This window comes from Labrus bergylta, chromosome 13, assembly GCF_963930695.1.
Source record: "Labrus bergylta chromosome 13, fLabBer1.1, whole genome shotgun sequence".
Classification (NCBI taxonomy): Eukaryota; Metazoa; Chordata; class Actinopteri; order Labriformes; family Labridae; genus Labrus; species Labrus bergylta.
The window spans coordinates 22,009,359-22,027,514 of record NC_089207.1 but is presented as its reverse complement, the minus strand read 5'-3'; the positions used below and the strand labels follow the sequence as shown (position 1 = coordinate 22,027,514).

The 18,156-nt window shown below is 43.2% G+C and overlaps 1 protein-coding gene across 4 annotated transcripts in view; it reads left to right on the top strand.

The window, feature by feature from the left end:
* Positions 1-18,156, top strand: part of LOC109985143 (titin) — a 168,706-nt gene that overhangs the window by 31,547 nt on the left and 119,003 nt on the right. For 2 of the 4 annotated variants that reach the window (XM_065962527.1, XM_065962526.1), the window contains exons 40-50: positions 1,953-2,231; positions 2,512-3,078; positions 3,292-3,573; positions 3,660-3,938; positions 4,039-4,320; positions 4,406-4,684; positions 4,770-5,057; positions 5,173-5,451; positions 5,548-5,829; positions 6,464-6,742; positions 6,983-7,261. In XM_065962527.1, the coding sequence (XP_065818599.1) occupies positions 1,953-2,231; positions 2,512-3,078; positions 3,292-3,573; positions 3,660-3,938; positions 4,039-4,320; positions 4,406-4,684; positions 4,770-5,057; positions 5,173-5,451; positions 5,548-5,829; positions 6,464-6,742; positions 6,983-7,261 (3,375 nt within the window). Of the gene's footprint in view, positions 1-1,952; positions 2,232-2,511; positions 3,079-3,291; positions 3,574-3,659; positions 3,939-4,038; positions 4,321-4,405; positions 4,685-4,769; positions 5,058-5,172; positions 5,452-5,547; positions 5,830-6,463; positions 6,743-6,982; positions 7,262-7,391; positions 7,671-7,765; positions 8,054-8,147; positions 8,427-8,509; positions 8,792-8,897; positions 9,174-9,262; positions 9,542-9,633; positions 9,913-10,016; positions 10,305-10,391; positions 10,671-10,873; positions 11,156-11,644; positions 11,924-12,011; positions 12,294-12,382; positions 12,662-12,758; positions 13,047-13,154; positions 13,434-13,524; positions 13,807-13,956; positions 14,236-14,489; positions 14,769-14,951; positions 15,231-15,387; positions 15,667-15,824; positions 16,104-17,122; positions 17,402-17,487; positions 17,782-18,156 lie in introns of all 4 variants that reach the window. The other 2 variants (XM_065962525.1, XM_065962529.1) reach the window with 2 other exon arrangements.

The window sequence follows — 18,156 nt, the reverse complement described above, 5'->3', positions numbered from 1 at the left end:
GTATCACAGACACTCAGACTTTGGAGGAGGGTCACACCATTAGCATTCAAACTGATGAGAAGTTCAAAACTGAGACAAGAATTGAGCCCAAGATCCCGAAAAAACCTGTTTTCATTGAGGAGAAGGCAGTTGCTACTGAAAGCTGTTCTATCTTAGAAGCAGCTGAGCAGGACTATGCAGTTCAGATCCAGGAAGGTCAGACAGTCCAACGGTCGGTGTTGCTGGAAGAAAAGCGTGTCATAACCGGAGAGCAGTCCTGTGAGATGCATAAGTCTGAGGGCTCAGCTCTCAGCATTCAGATGCAGCCTAATGAAGTACTGTTTGTTCATGAGTCTCAGGACACTCAGACTCTTCCCAAGGAACTCAACTTTGTCATTCAGATTCCCAAGCCTTTCAGTTTACCTCTCCGCCATCAGCTCAGAGATGCTCTTAAGTCTGCTGTGGCTAGTGACCAGCTAGAGTTACTGGCCGATGTTGTGGGAAGGTTAGAGGCAGTGGAGGTTCAGGAGGTGAAGGTTAACAGAGAGCCCAAACGGGCCACATGTACATACTTGATAACAACACCAGGTGCCCCAATGGAGATCACACTGTCATTTGATGGAGAATACCCTCAGACAGCTGACCTCAGGTCTGAACTCCAGGTAGCTCTGAAGGCTATGGTTTTCCAGGAACAGCAGAGTCTCACATCAGAACAACCAGGTACCATGCAGATCGACAAGCCCCAGAGAGTGCTGGTCAGTTCAGCACCCTCCAAAAAGGTTTTGTCGACTGTGGTGGACACCTTGACAGTGGCAGAGAGTGCAGTAGGGTTTCCTCCTGCTGTATCTCAGTCTGCAGCTGTCAAAACTGAAGCCATGGCTTCCTTCCACAGTGCATCAGTTCAGAGTTGTTCTGAGATCCGTGAGTCTAAGCAGGTGAGCAGTATTAGAGTCGGGTCAGAGAGGCATACCGCTGCTGCTGAAGTGACTGCCTTAGTGCCTGTGGATCAGACTCCTGCTGAACATCATGTGAAAGTTATCATCCACAAAGAAAGCAGAGAAGAGTATCTCTCAGAGGCTATTATGATAAGTGAGTCCTCTGACAGTCTTCTAGATTATCCTGTTGTTGTTGATTCTCTGGAAGACATTTGTGCTGAGGAAAATGGTAAGGCCTCTTTTACCACCACCATTAAGTACACCACAAGAGTTAACTGGTTTTTCAACGGCCAGTTGGTAAAATCTGGCAAAGAGTTCAAGTGTTCTGAAGACCTTGACAAATACACATTAATCATTGAAAAAGTGGTCAAGGAGAAGCACCAAGGAGAATATGTTTGTGAGGCTGAGAACGAAGCCGGCAAGACGACAACTTCATCAAGACTCACTGTGGTCTCAAGAGGTTTGATGATGGACGATTCTTTGATATCATTATCAACTAACTTCACACATGTGGATCCATTTCTGTTGTCTGCAAACCTCAAACATAACTCAAAATTTATACAAACTTTGGTCAGTCATAAAAAGTCTTAAACATACTGCGTGAGTGTTTTCTAAGCCAAACCATTATGAGAAGTTTGAGGTTTCACCAGATATCAGTGACATCCTTCTCCTTCAAGGTCATCCTTTACTCCACATTTGTAGCACTCTATTTCCATTCCTCTGTACCATCAAGGGAAAAAATGACTTTATTTTTACTCATCCATCATTCCTCATTCTTGGTCCATTCCTTTTGGCATGTTTTCTCTCCTTTTTCATTCCACAGAATCCTTTTTACCATCTTCACTTTCATTTCAATTTTCCTCCTCCAGTCACTTTAACCCAAATTAATTCCTTCTCTTCTTTACAGTCACAACAGGATAACTGTGTGTCACTTCCATCAGCACCACATCACCACTTGCAGTGGAAACATTAATATTTGCTTTAATTTTTACAAGTTCTTTTCATTAATCATATATTTCTTTCTCTCCAAAAACGCAGTGAAACCTGTGTTCAGGCACAGGATAGTCCCCGTGGAGATCAACATTGGCGGCTCTGCCAAGTTTGAATGTGAAACTGAGGACGCTCCCAACGTGAGCTTCAAGTGGTTCAAAGATGGACACCCCATCAAAGAGGGGGACAAGTACAGGATTATCAGTCGCTTTAGCACTGCCAGTTTGGAGCTTCTGAGCCCAAATAAGGACGATAGCGGTGAATACACCTGCAAGGCGTCCAATCAGCATGGAAGTGACGAATGTTCTGCCTCTCTCAGCGTGACAGGTAAGAACAAGAGTTTTTCCTTCCTCTCTGCTGGTTGAGTTGGATCTGATATTTGTGTTGATTGGAGCTTGAATCTAAAGCTGTAGTTGATTCTTTCTCCTACAGGGTATAACTTTGTTGTTGGTTGCTGGTCTGCGTTGTGTTTGATTGGTTTTGAATTATTGATTTTTTTTTTGCCCTGCTGGTTTGTTTTTGATTATTGGCAAGTTTTGGTTAAGGTTAAATGACAGAGTATGACATATTACAACTAATATGTTTCTCTTTTTCTGAATTCTTATAGAGCTATGTCCTCCTGCCTTTATAACTAAACCTGAACAGCAGACTATGTATGTTGGGAAAAGGGCAATGATACAGTGTGTAATAACAGGATCTGTTCCACTGAATGTTGTCTGGCTCAAAAACAACCAGACCCTACCCACAGTGCCCACACACTACCAGATCCATTGTGAAAAGAATAAGCACACTCTTGAGATAATCAAACTTGAGCCGGATGACAGGGGGCTTTATGTGTGCAAGGTGTCGAATAATGTTGGGACAGCTGAATGCAGCATGGAGCTGCGTGTTATTACCCAGCCCAACTTTGTAAAGCCCCTGGGTCCAGTCGCAGCTGTGGTTGGAGCTCCTCTACACCTGGAGTGTCAGGTGGATGAGGACACTGGAGTAAATGTCACCTGGACCAGAGATGGTAGAAAAGTCCACCAGTCTCCGGACTGTAAACTGTCTTTTGAGGATAAGACAGTGAGTCTTGATATCCTAAAGACCACACTGAAAGATTGTGGAAATTATGTATGCACAGTGACAAATGAGGCTGGGAGTGCCTCTTGCTCCACTTCTGTGAAAGTACAAGGTAAGAGCTGTGTCTTTATTTTTCATGGCTACTGCAGCATTTGAAGCTTTAGCAAATCTGCAGTACTGGAAAATAACTTGTTTTATTCTGTGGTGTTCAGTGTCAGATGATATCAGCTGCACTTTCTAACATCTCCTCTTCTAATGCTGGGTTGTTATTTGAAATATCTTCTTTGATTTCAAAATGGCTCATTTTAACCTCACACCTCTCCAGAGCCGCCTATCTTTGTAAAGAGGCTCGAAGCTAACACAGTTTGGAAGCAAGGCAGCACTGCACGGCTGCAGTGCAGCATCAAAGGATCCCCTGAACTCCATACCAGCTGGTTCTTTAATGACAGCAAACTCTCTGTGGGTGGCAGATACAATGTTAGTCAGAAGGATGGTCTCACCACTCTTGAGGTACAGGATGTCATGCCAAGTGACAGTGGAAACTACTCCTGTGAGGTTCATAATGACTCTGGCTCTGAAAGCAGCAGCACTAAAGTCACAGTGAAAGGTTTGTAGATTTAGGTACCTCTGTTACAGAACCAAATATTCAGTCAGAAAAGGTATTTTCTAACAAAGCGATATGTCCTCCTTTAGAACCCCCATCTTTCAGAAAGGAGTTACTCCCCATAGAGGCGGTCAGAGGATCTGTAGCTGTGTTGGAGTGTGAGATTTCAGGCTCTGCACCATTCGAGGTGGCCTGGAAAAAGAATAAGAAACGTCTGTCCCCAGATAACAAATACAGCATAGTCTCACAGGGAGCTCTGAGCTCTCTCGAGATCCGCTCATTTGAGAGCGCTGACACTGGGGAATATGAATGTGTCGTGTCAAATGAGGTCGGGTCAGTAACATCGAAGTCAGTAGCTAAACAAAGAGGTTAGTGATGTCAGAAAATGAAGATGAACTTAAACTCTTTGATTAAAACCATAGTAGTCCTCATTTGTTACTTATATTATTACTAAATCTGTTATTTCAGAGCCACCTATGTTCTCTAAGAGGATTGAGAGTGCTACAGCAGTGTTGGGAAACACAGTGAAACTACAGGGAGCCCTCAAAGGCTCAGCCCCCATCACTATCAAATGGTTGAAAGATTCTGAGCTGCTCAGAGATGACGATCCGAGTGTGAAAATGACGTTTGAAAACAACATCCCTAGCATTTCCTTCTCATCTGTTGAGATGAAGCATGGGGCCAAGTACACATGCCTTGCTGAAAATGAGGCGGGGCAGCAGAAAAGTGAAGCTGTCTTAACAATTCAAGGTTAGAACACAACCCTGTTTATTAGAATTATTAGAAAGTTCAGAAACACATGTTCCTAAAGCCTAAATGCAATGTTGTGTTATAGAACCTGCTAGGATCATAGAGAAGGCAGCGTCCATCAGTGTGACTGCAGGGGATTCAGCCACTTTGGAGTGCACAATCTGTGGAAGCCCAGACCTCAAAGTGAAATGGTTTAAAGATGGCAAGGAGCTGATGAGTGGGCGTAAATATAAAGTGATTGTGAAGGAGAACACTGCCACCTTAAAGATTCTCTCAGCAGATAAAGGAGACACCTCGGAGTACATGATGGAGGTGTCCAATAAAGTAGGAAAAGACCAGTGCACCTGCTCAGTCACCATTATAGGTCAGTTAGCCCAGAATACAAGTTTATTACAGCTTTAAGATTTGGCTCTTATTGACAGTAATGAACTGGACTTATTTCCTCACAGATCGTGCAGTGCCACCATCCTTCACCAAATCTCTAAAGAAAGTTGATGGAAGTGTTGGTAGTAATGTTACTTTGGAGTGCAGAGTTGCTGGGTCTCAGCCGATGATTGTTTCCTGGTACAAAGACGATAAAGAAATCCACAGTGATGGAAAATATAAGATTGATGTCAGTGAGAGTACAGCCTCCGTGACTGTAACCGGCCTGGAGCAGACAGATGGAGGAGTTTATAAATGCCGGGCCTCGAATGATGCCGGAGAAAAAGAGACCAGTGGTACCTTGTCTGTAAGAGGTCAGAGGTGTTACGTTACTTGAGATTTAACAGGAATATGGCAGACATTTTGCTTAATCAAAGCTATTCCTTGGCTTTGAACATATGTGCTCTTTTTCTTCCCAAATAACTCCAGAGCCTCCGGTGTTCACAGTCAACCCGGAATCCCAGGACGCTTCACCGGGATCAAATGTTGTCATAAAATCAGCTTTCACAGGATCAGCTCCTCTGGTTGTGAAATGGTTCAGAGAGGAAAAAGAGATATTCACAGGGGGGAAGTGTTTGATAAAGAAAGATGCTACTTCAAGCACTTTGGAGCTTCACTCTGTGAAACCCAGTGACTCTGCTAGATACACATGCCAAGTATCCAACGATGCTGGGAAGGTGGATTGTACTGTAGACCTCTTTGTGAAAGGTGCTCTTTCAGTCTTTCATTCAAAAAACATTAATACCCTGTTATGTTCTTTCGTTTCCTAAACCTCTTGTTTAAACTGTTCCTGTTAATTTACAGAAGCCCCAACGTTTACAATCAAGCTTGAGCCCTCACAGCAACTGAAAACAGGACAGCCTCTGAAGTTGTCCTGCAAAGTACAGGGCACTCCTGTTATTAGCATCTTGTGGTTTAAAAATGGGGAAGAAATAGCCTCAGACCACAGACATACAATGTCCTTCGACAACTCTATAGCAACTCTGGAGGTAGACGACTGTTCTATAGAGGACAGCGGAGATTATGTCTGTATGGCATCCAGCGAGGCCGGCAGAGACCAGTGCAGCAGCTCAGTAACCATGAAAGGTAAATTCAGTCCTAAGTAGTCTGCTTATGTTACGATGGTCCACATTGTTCTGTAACACGTTCAATACGCCTACATTGATGGGAAACTGGAAAACTGGAGGCTTCTTATCAATACAGAGGATTACTCTTATCTTCATTTAGTGCTGAGGGATCACACCCTGTAGTATTTAATCAGGACACTTCTTAAATTTGCATAATCAACTTTAAGGTCCAGGTTTATTGGCGCCTCTAAATTTCCCAAAGGCGGGAATTTGAGTGTTAAAGGGTTGTCCGATTTATCCATCCTGTAATTGTCTGGTGAAGCTCAGTCAAACTCACTCAAAGGAGAGAAAGCAGATCTCAACTATCATCTGATAGCTAATTTGGTAACTGCAAACTGTGTAAAGACAAATTGGTGATTGTCCTCCAGTGCTTAAAACCAGTGCGCTCCACTGGTGTCTAACATATTGTCAAGAACCAGTGCGACTCCATTGGTGTCTTGACTCACGCAGTGACCAATGAGAGTGCAGAGTTTGTAATGTAGACGTTGTGAACAGTTAAATGAATTCTGTGGACCACATGGCCTCATGAGACTTGAAAACACTCAACCCTCTATTGCCTTTAAATATAACATTACTGATCTTTATTTTCATAGAACCTCCAGTGTTTGTGAGGCCTTTTGAATCGGCTGAGCTTGTGAAAGGATCTTGCATTGTCTTGGAAGGGGCCGTAACAGGTTCTCCTCCATTTGAAATAAGCTGTTTCCTCAACGATAAGCTGATCAGAAGCGACCCAAGGCATAAGATCAGCTTTGAGAATGAAACTGTCACTCTTCAGATCTCACACTGTGAGACTGCAGATGCTGGGACATACCAGTGCACTGTTGCAAACGATGTTGGGGAGACATCTTGTTCTTGCCAGATTTCTCTTAAAGGTTAGTCCAAGGACAGCGTCTATACTATCTACTGATCAATGTGCAGATTCTTCAAATATGTAATCTAGGCACCATGGCATTTACTCTAAATAACATGTTGCTTTTTTGCTGAGCTTGTTTTTGTTATTTGGCAGAAAGTAGCCTATTAGATCAGGAGATAATGGTTTGCAATGTGGATAATCTGTGTTAATGTAAATCCTTCTACTGCATGCAGTCTGATGTATGATCTTCTCTCACTAGAACCACCATCATTTGTTCAAAGACTAGAGGATATGTCCTGCATGGTGGGATCTGAGATCTCTATGAAGTGTATGTTATCTGGATCACTTCCCATGACTTTCACCTGGATAAAGGATGATCATGAGCTCACAGAGGATGAGCATGTTAAGATGTCCTCTGAAACCAAATGTGCCGTGTTGAATTTGAAAAATGCTCAGTTATCACACGGTGGGAAATATGTCTGTCAGGCAATGAACAAAGCCGGGACTCGCAGCTGTGCCGCTGTGCTCGTAATGACAGGTTTGTAGGATGTGACTCTTACTTGTTTTAAATGCTGTCGCTTCATTTGTCAAGCTTTTTGTTTCAACTGTCGCATTATACCTGTTCATAGTAGCAGCTAACACAGTGTTGGATTATTGTGTCATCCTAGAGCCAGCAAATATCACAGAACATGCAAAGTCTATCAGTGTAACTCAAGGTGACCCAGCCAGGCTTGAATGCAGATTCTCAGGCACTAAACCGCTGAAGTCCAGATGGACGAAGGCGGGAAAGGAGCTGACCTCAGGCCAGAAATATAACATAAGAGGCACAGACGCCAGCTCTGTGCTGAAGATTGTTAAAACAGAGAAAAGTGATAGTGGTGACTACACTTTTGAGGTTTCAAATAAAGCTGGTTGCAGTTCCTGTGAAGCAGCTGTGACGGTCTTAGGTCAGTTTTTGATGAAGTAAATATTTTATCACATTTTCCTCTCTCTGATTTGCACAAAGCACTCATCTCTGTTTGTTGTATGCTGTGTATAATAGATCAGATTTTAAAACCGTCCTTCACAAGAGAACTGAAGGAGACAGAAGGTATCAGAGGATCGTTTGTTCATCTGGAGTGTCTCGTCTCTGGCTCCCTGCCGATGACGATAGAGTGGTTTAAAGACGGGGAAGAGATCTGTACAGATGAGAAACACAAATGCACATTTTTTGAAAATGTTGCTTTCCTGGAGATCAGTTGTGTTGACATTAAAAACAGTGGCTTTTATACCTGCATGGCTAAAAACAAGGCGGGATCAGCCCAGAGCTCGGGGATGTTGTTTGTCAAAGGTTTGGATTCATTTCTTGTATTCTCAGTGCTTTCCTGCAGTTTAAGGCCTTATCATGTTGTATGTGTAATGAATTGGGTTTTGTCCACCAACAGAACCGCCGTGTATTCTTGAAAAGCCAGAATCCGTAAATGTGTTGCCTGGCTCAAAGGTCCAGTTAAATGTACTGGTCTCTGGTACAGCACCACTAAAGATCAAGTGGTTTAAAAACAAGAAAGAGATTTTATCAAGTGCTGACTGCTCCGTGATCAAAGACAACACCTCAAGCACACTGGAGCTCTTCTTTGCCAAAACCTCAGATTCTGGAGACTACATCTGTGAAATACAGAACGATGTGGGCTCAACGTCATGCCAGGCAGCACTCTTTGTCAAAGGTGTATATCAATCTCTTTCCTTAGTTAGTTTTATGTACTTTAAAGAGATGAAAATACTCGAGTAACTTGTGTATTCTTTTCAGAGCCGCCATATTTCCTTGAAAAACCTGAAGGTGTATCAGTGGTAGCATCAGGAGACGCTAAAGTGTTTGAGTGCAAGTTAGCTGGTACTCCAGAGATCTCTGTGCGCTGGTTTAGAGATGGAGCTGAGATTCAGCAAAGTGTCAAACACAAGATCTCATTTTACAACTCTGTTGCCACCCTGGAGATTTGTGAAGCTAGTGAAAACGACAACGGTAAATACATCTGCGAAGCGTGCAACGAAGCAGGCACAGAGAGTTGCAGTGTTGAGCTTGAAGTGAAAGGTTGGTTTCCCTCAAGTCTCTCAGTATTAAAGTCAAGATCATTTTACATGTGACAACAGTAGAAATCAAAGGATGCTTCAGTTTGATTTGCTGTTTTATGTTTCAGAACCTCCTTCCTTTTTGAAAGAGCTCATGCATCTTGAAGTTGTAAAAGGCTCCACAGCAGCGTTTGCTTGCAAAGTGGCAGGAAGTGCTCCATTCAAGGTCACATGGTTCAAAGATAGAAAGCCTATCAAATCCAGCCAGAAGTATGTTATTGCTGATAGTGACAATGTGAGCTTGAAGATCCAGGACTGTAAAGCGGACGATGTTGGTACTTATAAGTGCTTGGTAGCAAATGAAGTTGGAAGTTGTACCGGCTTTGCAGCTTTGTCTCTGAAAGGTTGGTTTTACTAAACATCTCACTTACATACATTAGGCATACAGTGCTGTGTACGCCGGTATTACAATGACTACTTCTGTTTGCATTAGTCCCTCCAACTTTCCATATGAAGATAGAAAACGTCTCAACTATTGCGGGAGGTGCCGCTATCTTCTGCTGCATGGTGGAAGGTTCTCAGCCTCTCTCTGTGCAGTGGCAAAGAGATGATAACTGGATCCCAGAGGACCCAAAGATTGAGAGAACATTTCAAAACAACGAGGCCACACTCAGGATCCCGGTCTGTGAGGCGCCTCACATGGGAAAATACACATGCCATGTTGTTAACGAGGCCGGGCAGGACAAATGCTTTGCCAAGCTGGTAGTGCTAGGTACCTCTGCTTCAAATTTGATGCTTTTGCTTAACATAAGAGCTTGCTCTAACAGCAACAAGTAAACTTAACTTTGTTCTTCACTGTTGTAGAACCACCCACGATCACAGAGAAGCCTGAGGTAGTCAAAGTGACTTGTGGAGATCCTGTTACTCTTGAATGCAAGGTAGCTGGAACTCCTGAGATAAGTGTAAAATGGATCAAAGATGGTAAAGAGCTCCAGTCAAGGAAGAAACACAGTCTCCACTTTGTAAACAACCTCAGCCGTTTAAACATACCGACCTCTCAGCTGGAAGACGGTGGAGAGTTTCTGTTTGAAGCCAGAAACTCTGTTGGGACCTGCAGCTGTAAAATCCTGCTGGTTGTTTTAGGTTTGTCATATTTTACCATTAGAATACAATCAAATCAACATTTTTACACGTAGACCTATGTTTTTACTTTGAATCTAATTTTCTCTTAATATCATTTCAAACAGAGGAGGTCATTCCTCCGGTGATCCTTAGAAAATTAACAAACATTCAAGCGATCATGGGTTCAGTAGTAACCATGGAGTGCAAAGTGGCTGGTTCTCTTCCAATGTCTGTTGAATGGAGCAGAGGGAAACAAGAGATTACCAAGAGCTCCAAATATAAGCTTCTGCAAATTGAAAATACTCTCTCACTGGAGTTTAAACTGACAGAGAGTGATGATACCGGAGAATATTCTTGTAAAGTATCAAACAAAGCAGGCAGCATTGTGTGCAGTGGAGTTCTTACAGCTAAAGGTTTGCATTCAAAGGTCATCTTGATCAACTTGTCAACTCAATTGCTTTTAGTCATGTATCTTAATAATCTTTCTGTATGGGTTTCAGTGCCACCAAGGTTCAAATCTGAGCCTGAGTCTCAGGCTGTTATTCCAAAGTCTACTGTGTGCTTCAGAAGTGACTTTGAAGGAACACCTCCATTTATGGTCAAATGGTTCAAGGATGACACCGAACTCATCACAGGACCCTCCTGTACAATTAAAATGGAGACGTATTCTTCCTCTGTAGATCTGCACTCAGTCGGGACTCTGCAAAGTGGGATTTATTCATGCCAAGTTAGCAATGAAGCAGGCGCAGTGAAAAGTGCAGCAGACTTGTTGGTGAAAGGTCGGGCATTTCTTTTTTTTTGTCCATCACCACAAACTTTACTCCATCTTTTTTGTCCATTTCCCAGCCCCTCTTTCTTCATTTCATTTCCTCAAACTCACCCCGTTAACATTTCTTTCTTTCCAGGATTACCTCCATACGTCACAGACTTGTTCATGTGTTGCTTGCAGATGATAATAACCTGATCTTTGTTGGCTTTGCAGAACCACCACAGTTTGTCCAGAAACTTCCTCCCACTACCTTTGTGAAGCAGTGTGAGGGATACCGTTTCGAATGCAAGGCCATGGAGGCACAGTCTCTGACTATGTGCTGGTACAAAAATGACCAAAAGATAACCGATGGAGGCAACTATAAAACAATGTTTGTAGACTCCACCGCATATCTCCAGCTTTGCACCACAAAGTTCGAGGATAATGGTGTCTACACCTGTGAGGCTCATAATGATGCTGGCAGTGCAAGCTGCAGCACTGTTCTCAAAGTTCAAGGTCAGCTATAGACTATATCTTGGCTACACATGTTTGATTTTATGGATTGTGTCCCCTCAGAACTTGTGTCGCACGAAAAAGAAGTAATGAAAATCCTCTATCATGCTGGTTATGAAATTTGATTTAATCTTAAGTGCTTTTGGAACCTTGTCTCAAAACTTCAGCATGGAACTCAACAGCACCACCTTCTGTTTCTGTGAAATAAAGTCTTTTGTCCTCCTTTGTGTTGGATAGCATGAGTCTGAATGTTACCTCTTTTTTTAGAGGCATGCATTTCAAGAACTACATAAGCTTTACTTCGTTGAGTTTCTTTGATCTCAGTATAAGACCTCGAGTCCAGACATAGCATGAACATAAGAAACTGTTCCTCTCACCTCTAATGACCTTCGTCTTCTGTCATCATCTGAATGGATTCCTCAAGCATGGACTGAATTTAAGCATGACCCTCTACAAGAAACTTCTGCTAATGTCTCTTCATATATTTTCCAGAGGCCCCATCTTTTACTAATACCCCAAGCCCAGTAGAGGGCATTAAAGGGAAAGATGCCAGCCTACACTGTGAGGTGTACGGCACGCCACCATTCCAGGTAAACTGGTACAAAGACAAAAGGCCACTGAAGGAGAGCAGGAAATATAAGATGGTCATTGAAGCCAGCTCTGCCACTCTTCACATAATGAAGCTGGAGCTGGATGATGCTGGTCTCTATGAGTGCAGAGTGTCCAACAATGTAGGAACTGGATTCTGTCACACCACCGTTAGCCTGAAAGGTTTGTAAAGGATCGCTGAACATTTCCTCAAAGTGTAGCATTAGTGTGATTGCTTCTCCTTACGTTTGATCTTTCCATCATCATTCAGAACAACCAGCATTTGTGAAGAAACTGGTGGACCAATCAGTCAAGGTTGGTCAGCAGCTGACTCTGACAGCTACAGTGAAAGGCTCCGAGCCTCTGACTGTGTGCTGGGTTCAGGACAAAGATCACATTCTCAGAGACGGTGATAACAGAAAGATTACCTTTGAGAATAACGTGGTCACTCTTGTGGTACCTAAAGCCGACTTGACCACTGCTGGTAAATACACCTGCAAGCTGAGAGGAGACTCTGGAGTTGTTGAGTCTGTCTCCCAAGTGACCGTTCTAGGTTTGTAGAACTCCAAACTTCTTCACATTACCTTGAGTGACAGTGTCAGGATTTGTTTAGCTCAATATCTTTTTTAAACTAATTTCTAGAGCCCGCTGCTATCGTGGATTGCCCAGAGTCGTTGAACGTGAAGTCAGGAGAAAATACCTCTCTTGAAGTCACAGTTTCTGGCTCACCAGAACTGAAGGTTCAGTGGTTCAAGGATAACAAAAAACTCTCTGCTGGTGCCAAGTATCAGATGTCCTTCACAAAGAAGGTTGCAGTCCTGAAGCTTCGCTCTGCAGATAAAGCAGATGCCGGAGAATACAAGTTAGAGGTCACAAACCATGTTGGTACGGCCTCTTGCAAAACTAAGCTCTCTGTTTCAGGTTGGTGGCCACTGTGCACATGCTCACTAAAACATTTGGATCCTTTTTCCAAAGAATAGCTCAGAATACATAATAACTTGTTCTTTTTTGACAATAGATAAGTTGATTCCTCCGAGCTTCATAAGGAAGCTGAGAGACACCCACCTTGTTGTTGGTAAGCCTGGTGAGATGGAGTGTAAGGTTGCTGGCTCCGCTCCCCTAACAACATCCTGGTTCCACAACGGCCAAGAGATCAAGAGTGGACCAAACTATGACATTAGCTGCACTGATAATAACTGCAAACTGAGAGTCCCAACAATCAAGATGTCAGATTCTGGCAAATACACATGTAAAGCTGTAAACTCTGCTGGAACCAGCGAGACCAGTGCTCCCATGAATGTGACAGGTCAGTAGATGTGAAGTCAAGAAGAGAAATAGTCAAGGATCTTTTTCTTAGCATGGGACCAGGCTCATAACAAAGAGTTAATGACATCCTTTTTTTATGTAAATCCAGAACCTCCTTATTTTGTGGAATCACCCGAAGCGAAGGAAACACTACCCGGCAAAAATGTGTCTTTCTCAGCTAAAGTGAACGGCAGTGCTCCACTGAAGGTCAAATGGTTCAGGGGAGCTAAAGAAATGCAGCATGGTCGGGGCTGTGAGATCGGCCTGAAGAACGAAGTCGCTACTTTGGTGCTTCACAAAGTTGAGAAATCCCATGCAGGAGAGTACACCTGCCAAATCATTAACGAGGCAGGGAAGGAAAGCTGCCCGGTTAATCTGTTCGTTAAAGGTTTGTTAGCATGATAGAAATCTTTTTTTAACCATTTCTGCAGCTCTTTAAATACATCTGATTTAACTAATCCTGGAATTACCTCTCTTAGAACCAGTCCACTTCGTGAAGAAGCTGAAGGACGTATCTGCCGAAAAGGGAAAACCCTTGAGGCTTGAGGTCACATTTGCTGGAACTCCGAGGGTAAATGTGACCTGGAAGAAGGATGGTAAACCCGTCTGGGCCTCATATCAGTACAATGTGATCACCACAGACACCTCCTGCATTCTGGAGGTTCTTAGCGCTGACAGGACGGAGGCTGCCGGTAGATACTTTTGCGAAGTAGACAACGGAGTCGGAAGTGACAAATGTGAAGCTCAAGTGTCAATATTAGGTAAAATAAATATGAGTTTACTCTTCTGGCTTGTTATAATTCACGATCATTCATACAATCATTCATCAATAATTCATTGATTCATTAATTTGACTTAGCTCAAAACCAGTAGTTGTACTAAACCATCATCATCATCATCTTTCACTTTAGAGCGACCATACTTTGTCGAAAAGATGGAGCCAGCAGCGCTAACCATGGGCGATGCGGTCACCCTGAAATGCCGTATTGCAGGGACCCCTGACATCTCTGTAGCTTGGTTCAAAGGTGATGGAAAGCTGCGCAAGTCGAACGTTTGCTCGATGGATTTCACAAACGGTGTTGCAACTCTGAAACTGATCAAAACAACCAAATTTGATCACGGCGAGTACACCTGCCAGGCAGAGAATCGGGTCGGCTCAGCCTCTGCCAGGTGTAACGTAATGGTGAAAGGTGATGCTCGTTTCCATACCTGTTACTTTCTGTTTGTAGATCCTTCTCTGTTACAGGATAATGAAAGTGAAAAGTTCACTGAGTGCTGGTGATTTATAGTTTGTTTTCTCATACAATAATAAATCCTCCACTAGGGGGTTTCAGTACATTTTACAATTCATCCTTGATAGTAACATTAACCTTCCTAAGAGGCCTACAGTTGCATGGCAGCATAACAGTTGGCACATTTCTAACATTAACCTTGCTTCTCTCAGAACCTGTGCGCTTTACCGCCAAGCTGGAGGACACTATTCTCATAGTCGGTCAGCCGCTGAAACTGGCCTGTGCTTACATTGGAAGCCAGAGGGTCAACGTCACATGGAAAAAGGACGGCAAGCTGATTTGGGCCTCTTATCAGTACAATGTTAGAACCACTGATTCTATCTGCGTTCTGGAAGTCCTTAACAGCAACAGGCCAGAGGCAGCTGGGAAGTACACTTGTGAAATTTCAAATGGGGTGGGAACTGACGTCTGCCACGCTCGAGTGAGCCTAGGTAAAATCCAAACTCTTCACACATCACCTGCTTTTATTTCATTAACTTAACTTTCTACTGCAATGTAGTTTGCTATCAAGACAACATAAGAAAATATTCACAGTTAGTCGAGACTAATGCCTGCTTGCTAGCATAACACAAAGTGTTCTTACATGCAATTAACCCCACCATTACTCCTCTCAGAGCCCGCTCGCTTTGTCCAAAAGCTGGAAGACACGTATTTCAGACTCCATGAAAGGCTGACCTTAAAATGCATGTACACTGGAAGTCAGAGAATCAACATAACCTGGAAGAAAGACGGCAAACTAATCTGGGCATCGTACAAGTACAACGTGAAGACCACCAAAGACACCTGTTTCCTGGAAGTGCTCAACAGCGACAGAGAAGAGGCTGTTGGGAAATACACATGTGAAATTTCTAACGCCGAAGGAAGGGATGTGTGCCATGCTAATGTCAAACTAGGTAAACAGGGATTTAAAACATACCTTCAGTCATTTGCACTCTAATAACGCATCATTCAGCAGGTCCTTTATAAACCTGAACATCACTGCTTATATTATCTAACACCATCATGACTGCTTATATTATCTAACACCATCATGACTAATTGATTTTTTAGAACCGGTTCGATTTGTGAGAAAACTGAGAAACACCTTTTATAAAATCGGCCACCCTCTGACGCTGGAGTGCACGTTTACCGGCAGCCAGAGGATCTACATCAGCTGGATGAAGGACGGCAAACCCATCTGGGCTTCGTACAAATACAACGTTAAAACCTCCAACTTCTCCAGCACCCTGGAAGTTCTCAACAGCGACAGTGGGGAAGCTGTCGGGAAATACTCGTGCGAAATATCCAATTCAGAGGGCACTGATATCTGCCATGCTATGGTTAAGATAGGTAATGCTTCACTCCAGTAGATTCCAACTCATTTTAGTTTCAAAATGTGAATAATCATCAATTCTAGCAAACCCCCTGCTGAGCAGACCTTTACATAGACATGCATTTGCTTGCTATCACAAAAACACAGAAACTAACATCATCATTGCCTTCTTTAGAACCTGTGCGCTTTATCAAAGAGCTGGAAGACACCACTTTCAGATTGGGCCAGCCGCTGACACTGTACTGCGGGTTCAGTGCCAGCCCGAGGGTCTATGTGAGCTGGACAAAGGATGGCAAACCAATCTGGGCTTCCTACAAATACAATGTCAAGACCACAGATAACTCTTGTGTCTTGGAGGTCCTAAACAGTGACCGTCTGGAAGCAGCGGGCAGATACTCCTGTGAGATCTCAAACTCTGAGAACTCGGCTATCTGCCACGCTCAGGTCAAGCTAGGTAACACATTTAACATGAAGGCTCAAAGAGAAGGCTCATTTTTTTCTGTTTTTATCAAACCAAAATATGCCCAAGCAAAACACAAAACAATTAAACTTTTACTTGAATGTTTAAACAACGATGACTTTCAGAGTAGATTTCCAGAAGCTGTCCCTTCAGAGCACCTCCTCCCCCACCCATCGCTGTTTGTTGCCCCCTCCCCCACCGCTCTAAAGTCCTTTTCATAGTTCAATTGTGCTACAGCTCTGTAACGAAGCTCCTTCATCATTACATCTATGTTCATTTATATTGATTCTTTAACAGCGTTACATTAGTGTCCCAGCCTGTGAATTCATCACTGTGTTGCACACAGCCTTGTTCTCCGCTAATCCCATCTCGCCCATGTAATGCCTCTGTTACTTACTCCGATGGTGGTGAAGAAGTAGGATCACTTTGCCCCCCGATTATGCTTCCATGGCCTTCATAATGGAGAACTATCACAGGAGTAAAAGTGTTGTGGCGATCTGAACAGGGCTTTAGTGTTCCGACCGATTGATGCCGTTTCTACAACTGATCTCCATTCAGACATGATGCAGCCCAAAGACAATTTAGTTATTTTTTCATAAAATAATTTTTTCCCTGAACAGTATTTTTTTTAGTTTGTAAAGTCTGTTGGTTCTTCTTAAATCGTTACCTTTGTGACGGAACTTTGCCATTGTACCCCTACTAACAGCGGGGCTGCTACTGTCTCAGGGCTGCGGTTAGAGAGGGAGGAGTTCACATGAATTAAACATGTTCCCTAAGATAAACAACAAGCTGAAGCTAGCGCCGTCCCAGCGATGTGAATGATCAGTGACATCAGTGATTTTCTGTAAAGTCTTATTTTAATTGGTACTTTTAGTTTCAAGTCTTTAAAAACTGAAAACAATGAGCCTTGTTTTGATCACTGTCAAACTTTATCTGCATATTCTATTTCATATAACATTGCTTAGCATTGCCAATTGTTCACAACTAATAACTAACATCCTTGCCTCTCCTAGCACCTGTGCGCTTCGTGAAAAAGCTGGAGGACATGACCTTTAGGGTTGGACAGCCTCTGAAGCTCCAGGTCATGTACACGGGCAGCCAGCACGTGCACGTGACTTGGACTAAAGACGGCAAGCCCATTTGGGCTTCGTATAAGTACAACATCAAGACCACGAACGACTCCTGTCTGTTGGAGGTTCTCAATAGCAACAGAGAAGAGGCTGCTGGGAAATATTCCTGTGCAATATCCAATGCTACTAGCTCAGCTAGCTGTCATGCTCATGTCAGACTAGGTAACTACTTCCTATCATGCTCACTCATCGGCTTGCTTACGGCTCAGGGTATTTATCATGACTAACACTAATGTTGCCTCTCTCAGAACCTGTGCGCTTTTTGAAAAAGCTCGAAGACACACCTTACCGTCTGGGCGATCCATTGCGTCTGTCTTGCACTTACGCTGGAAGCCAGCAAGTGCACGTCAGCTGGACAAAGGACGGCAAACCAATCTGGGCTTCGTACAAATACAACATCAAGACCACCGATTGCTTGTGCTTTCTGGAAGTCCTCAATAGTGACAGAGAAGAAGCTGCCGGAGTCTATTCTTGTCAAGTTTCAAACGCTGAAGGTTCTGCCGCCTGTGACGCTTACATTGTTTGTAAAACCTCTAAGAAAGGTATCACTTCCACAAATCACCACAGCACTCATTTCTTATTGGCTAACACTGATCAGCAAACATTTGCTAATTACAACCATTCAGAGCAGATGTTGTATCCTACTCCGAACTGGCTTCTGTTCTTCTGGTTTTTCCTTCCGTTAATGTCAAAGTGTATTTTCCCTGAAAAGCTCAAAGAAGTTAGAAGTTTGATCAAGATGGCGTTGGTGACCATAAACGTTCTGTTTTAACTTTTTCCTTTATTAATCTGATTCTCTTGAGCTAATTTATATAATCCTCCTAATATCAGTGGAGTCGCCCCCTGCTGGCTTCTTATTGAAAAATTGGTCTCACCTCCGTCATCGATGCATAGACTGGTGTTCTCGCTGATACCTG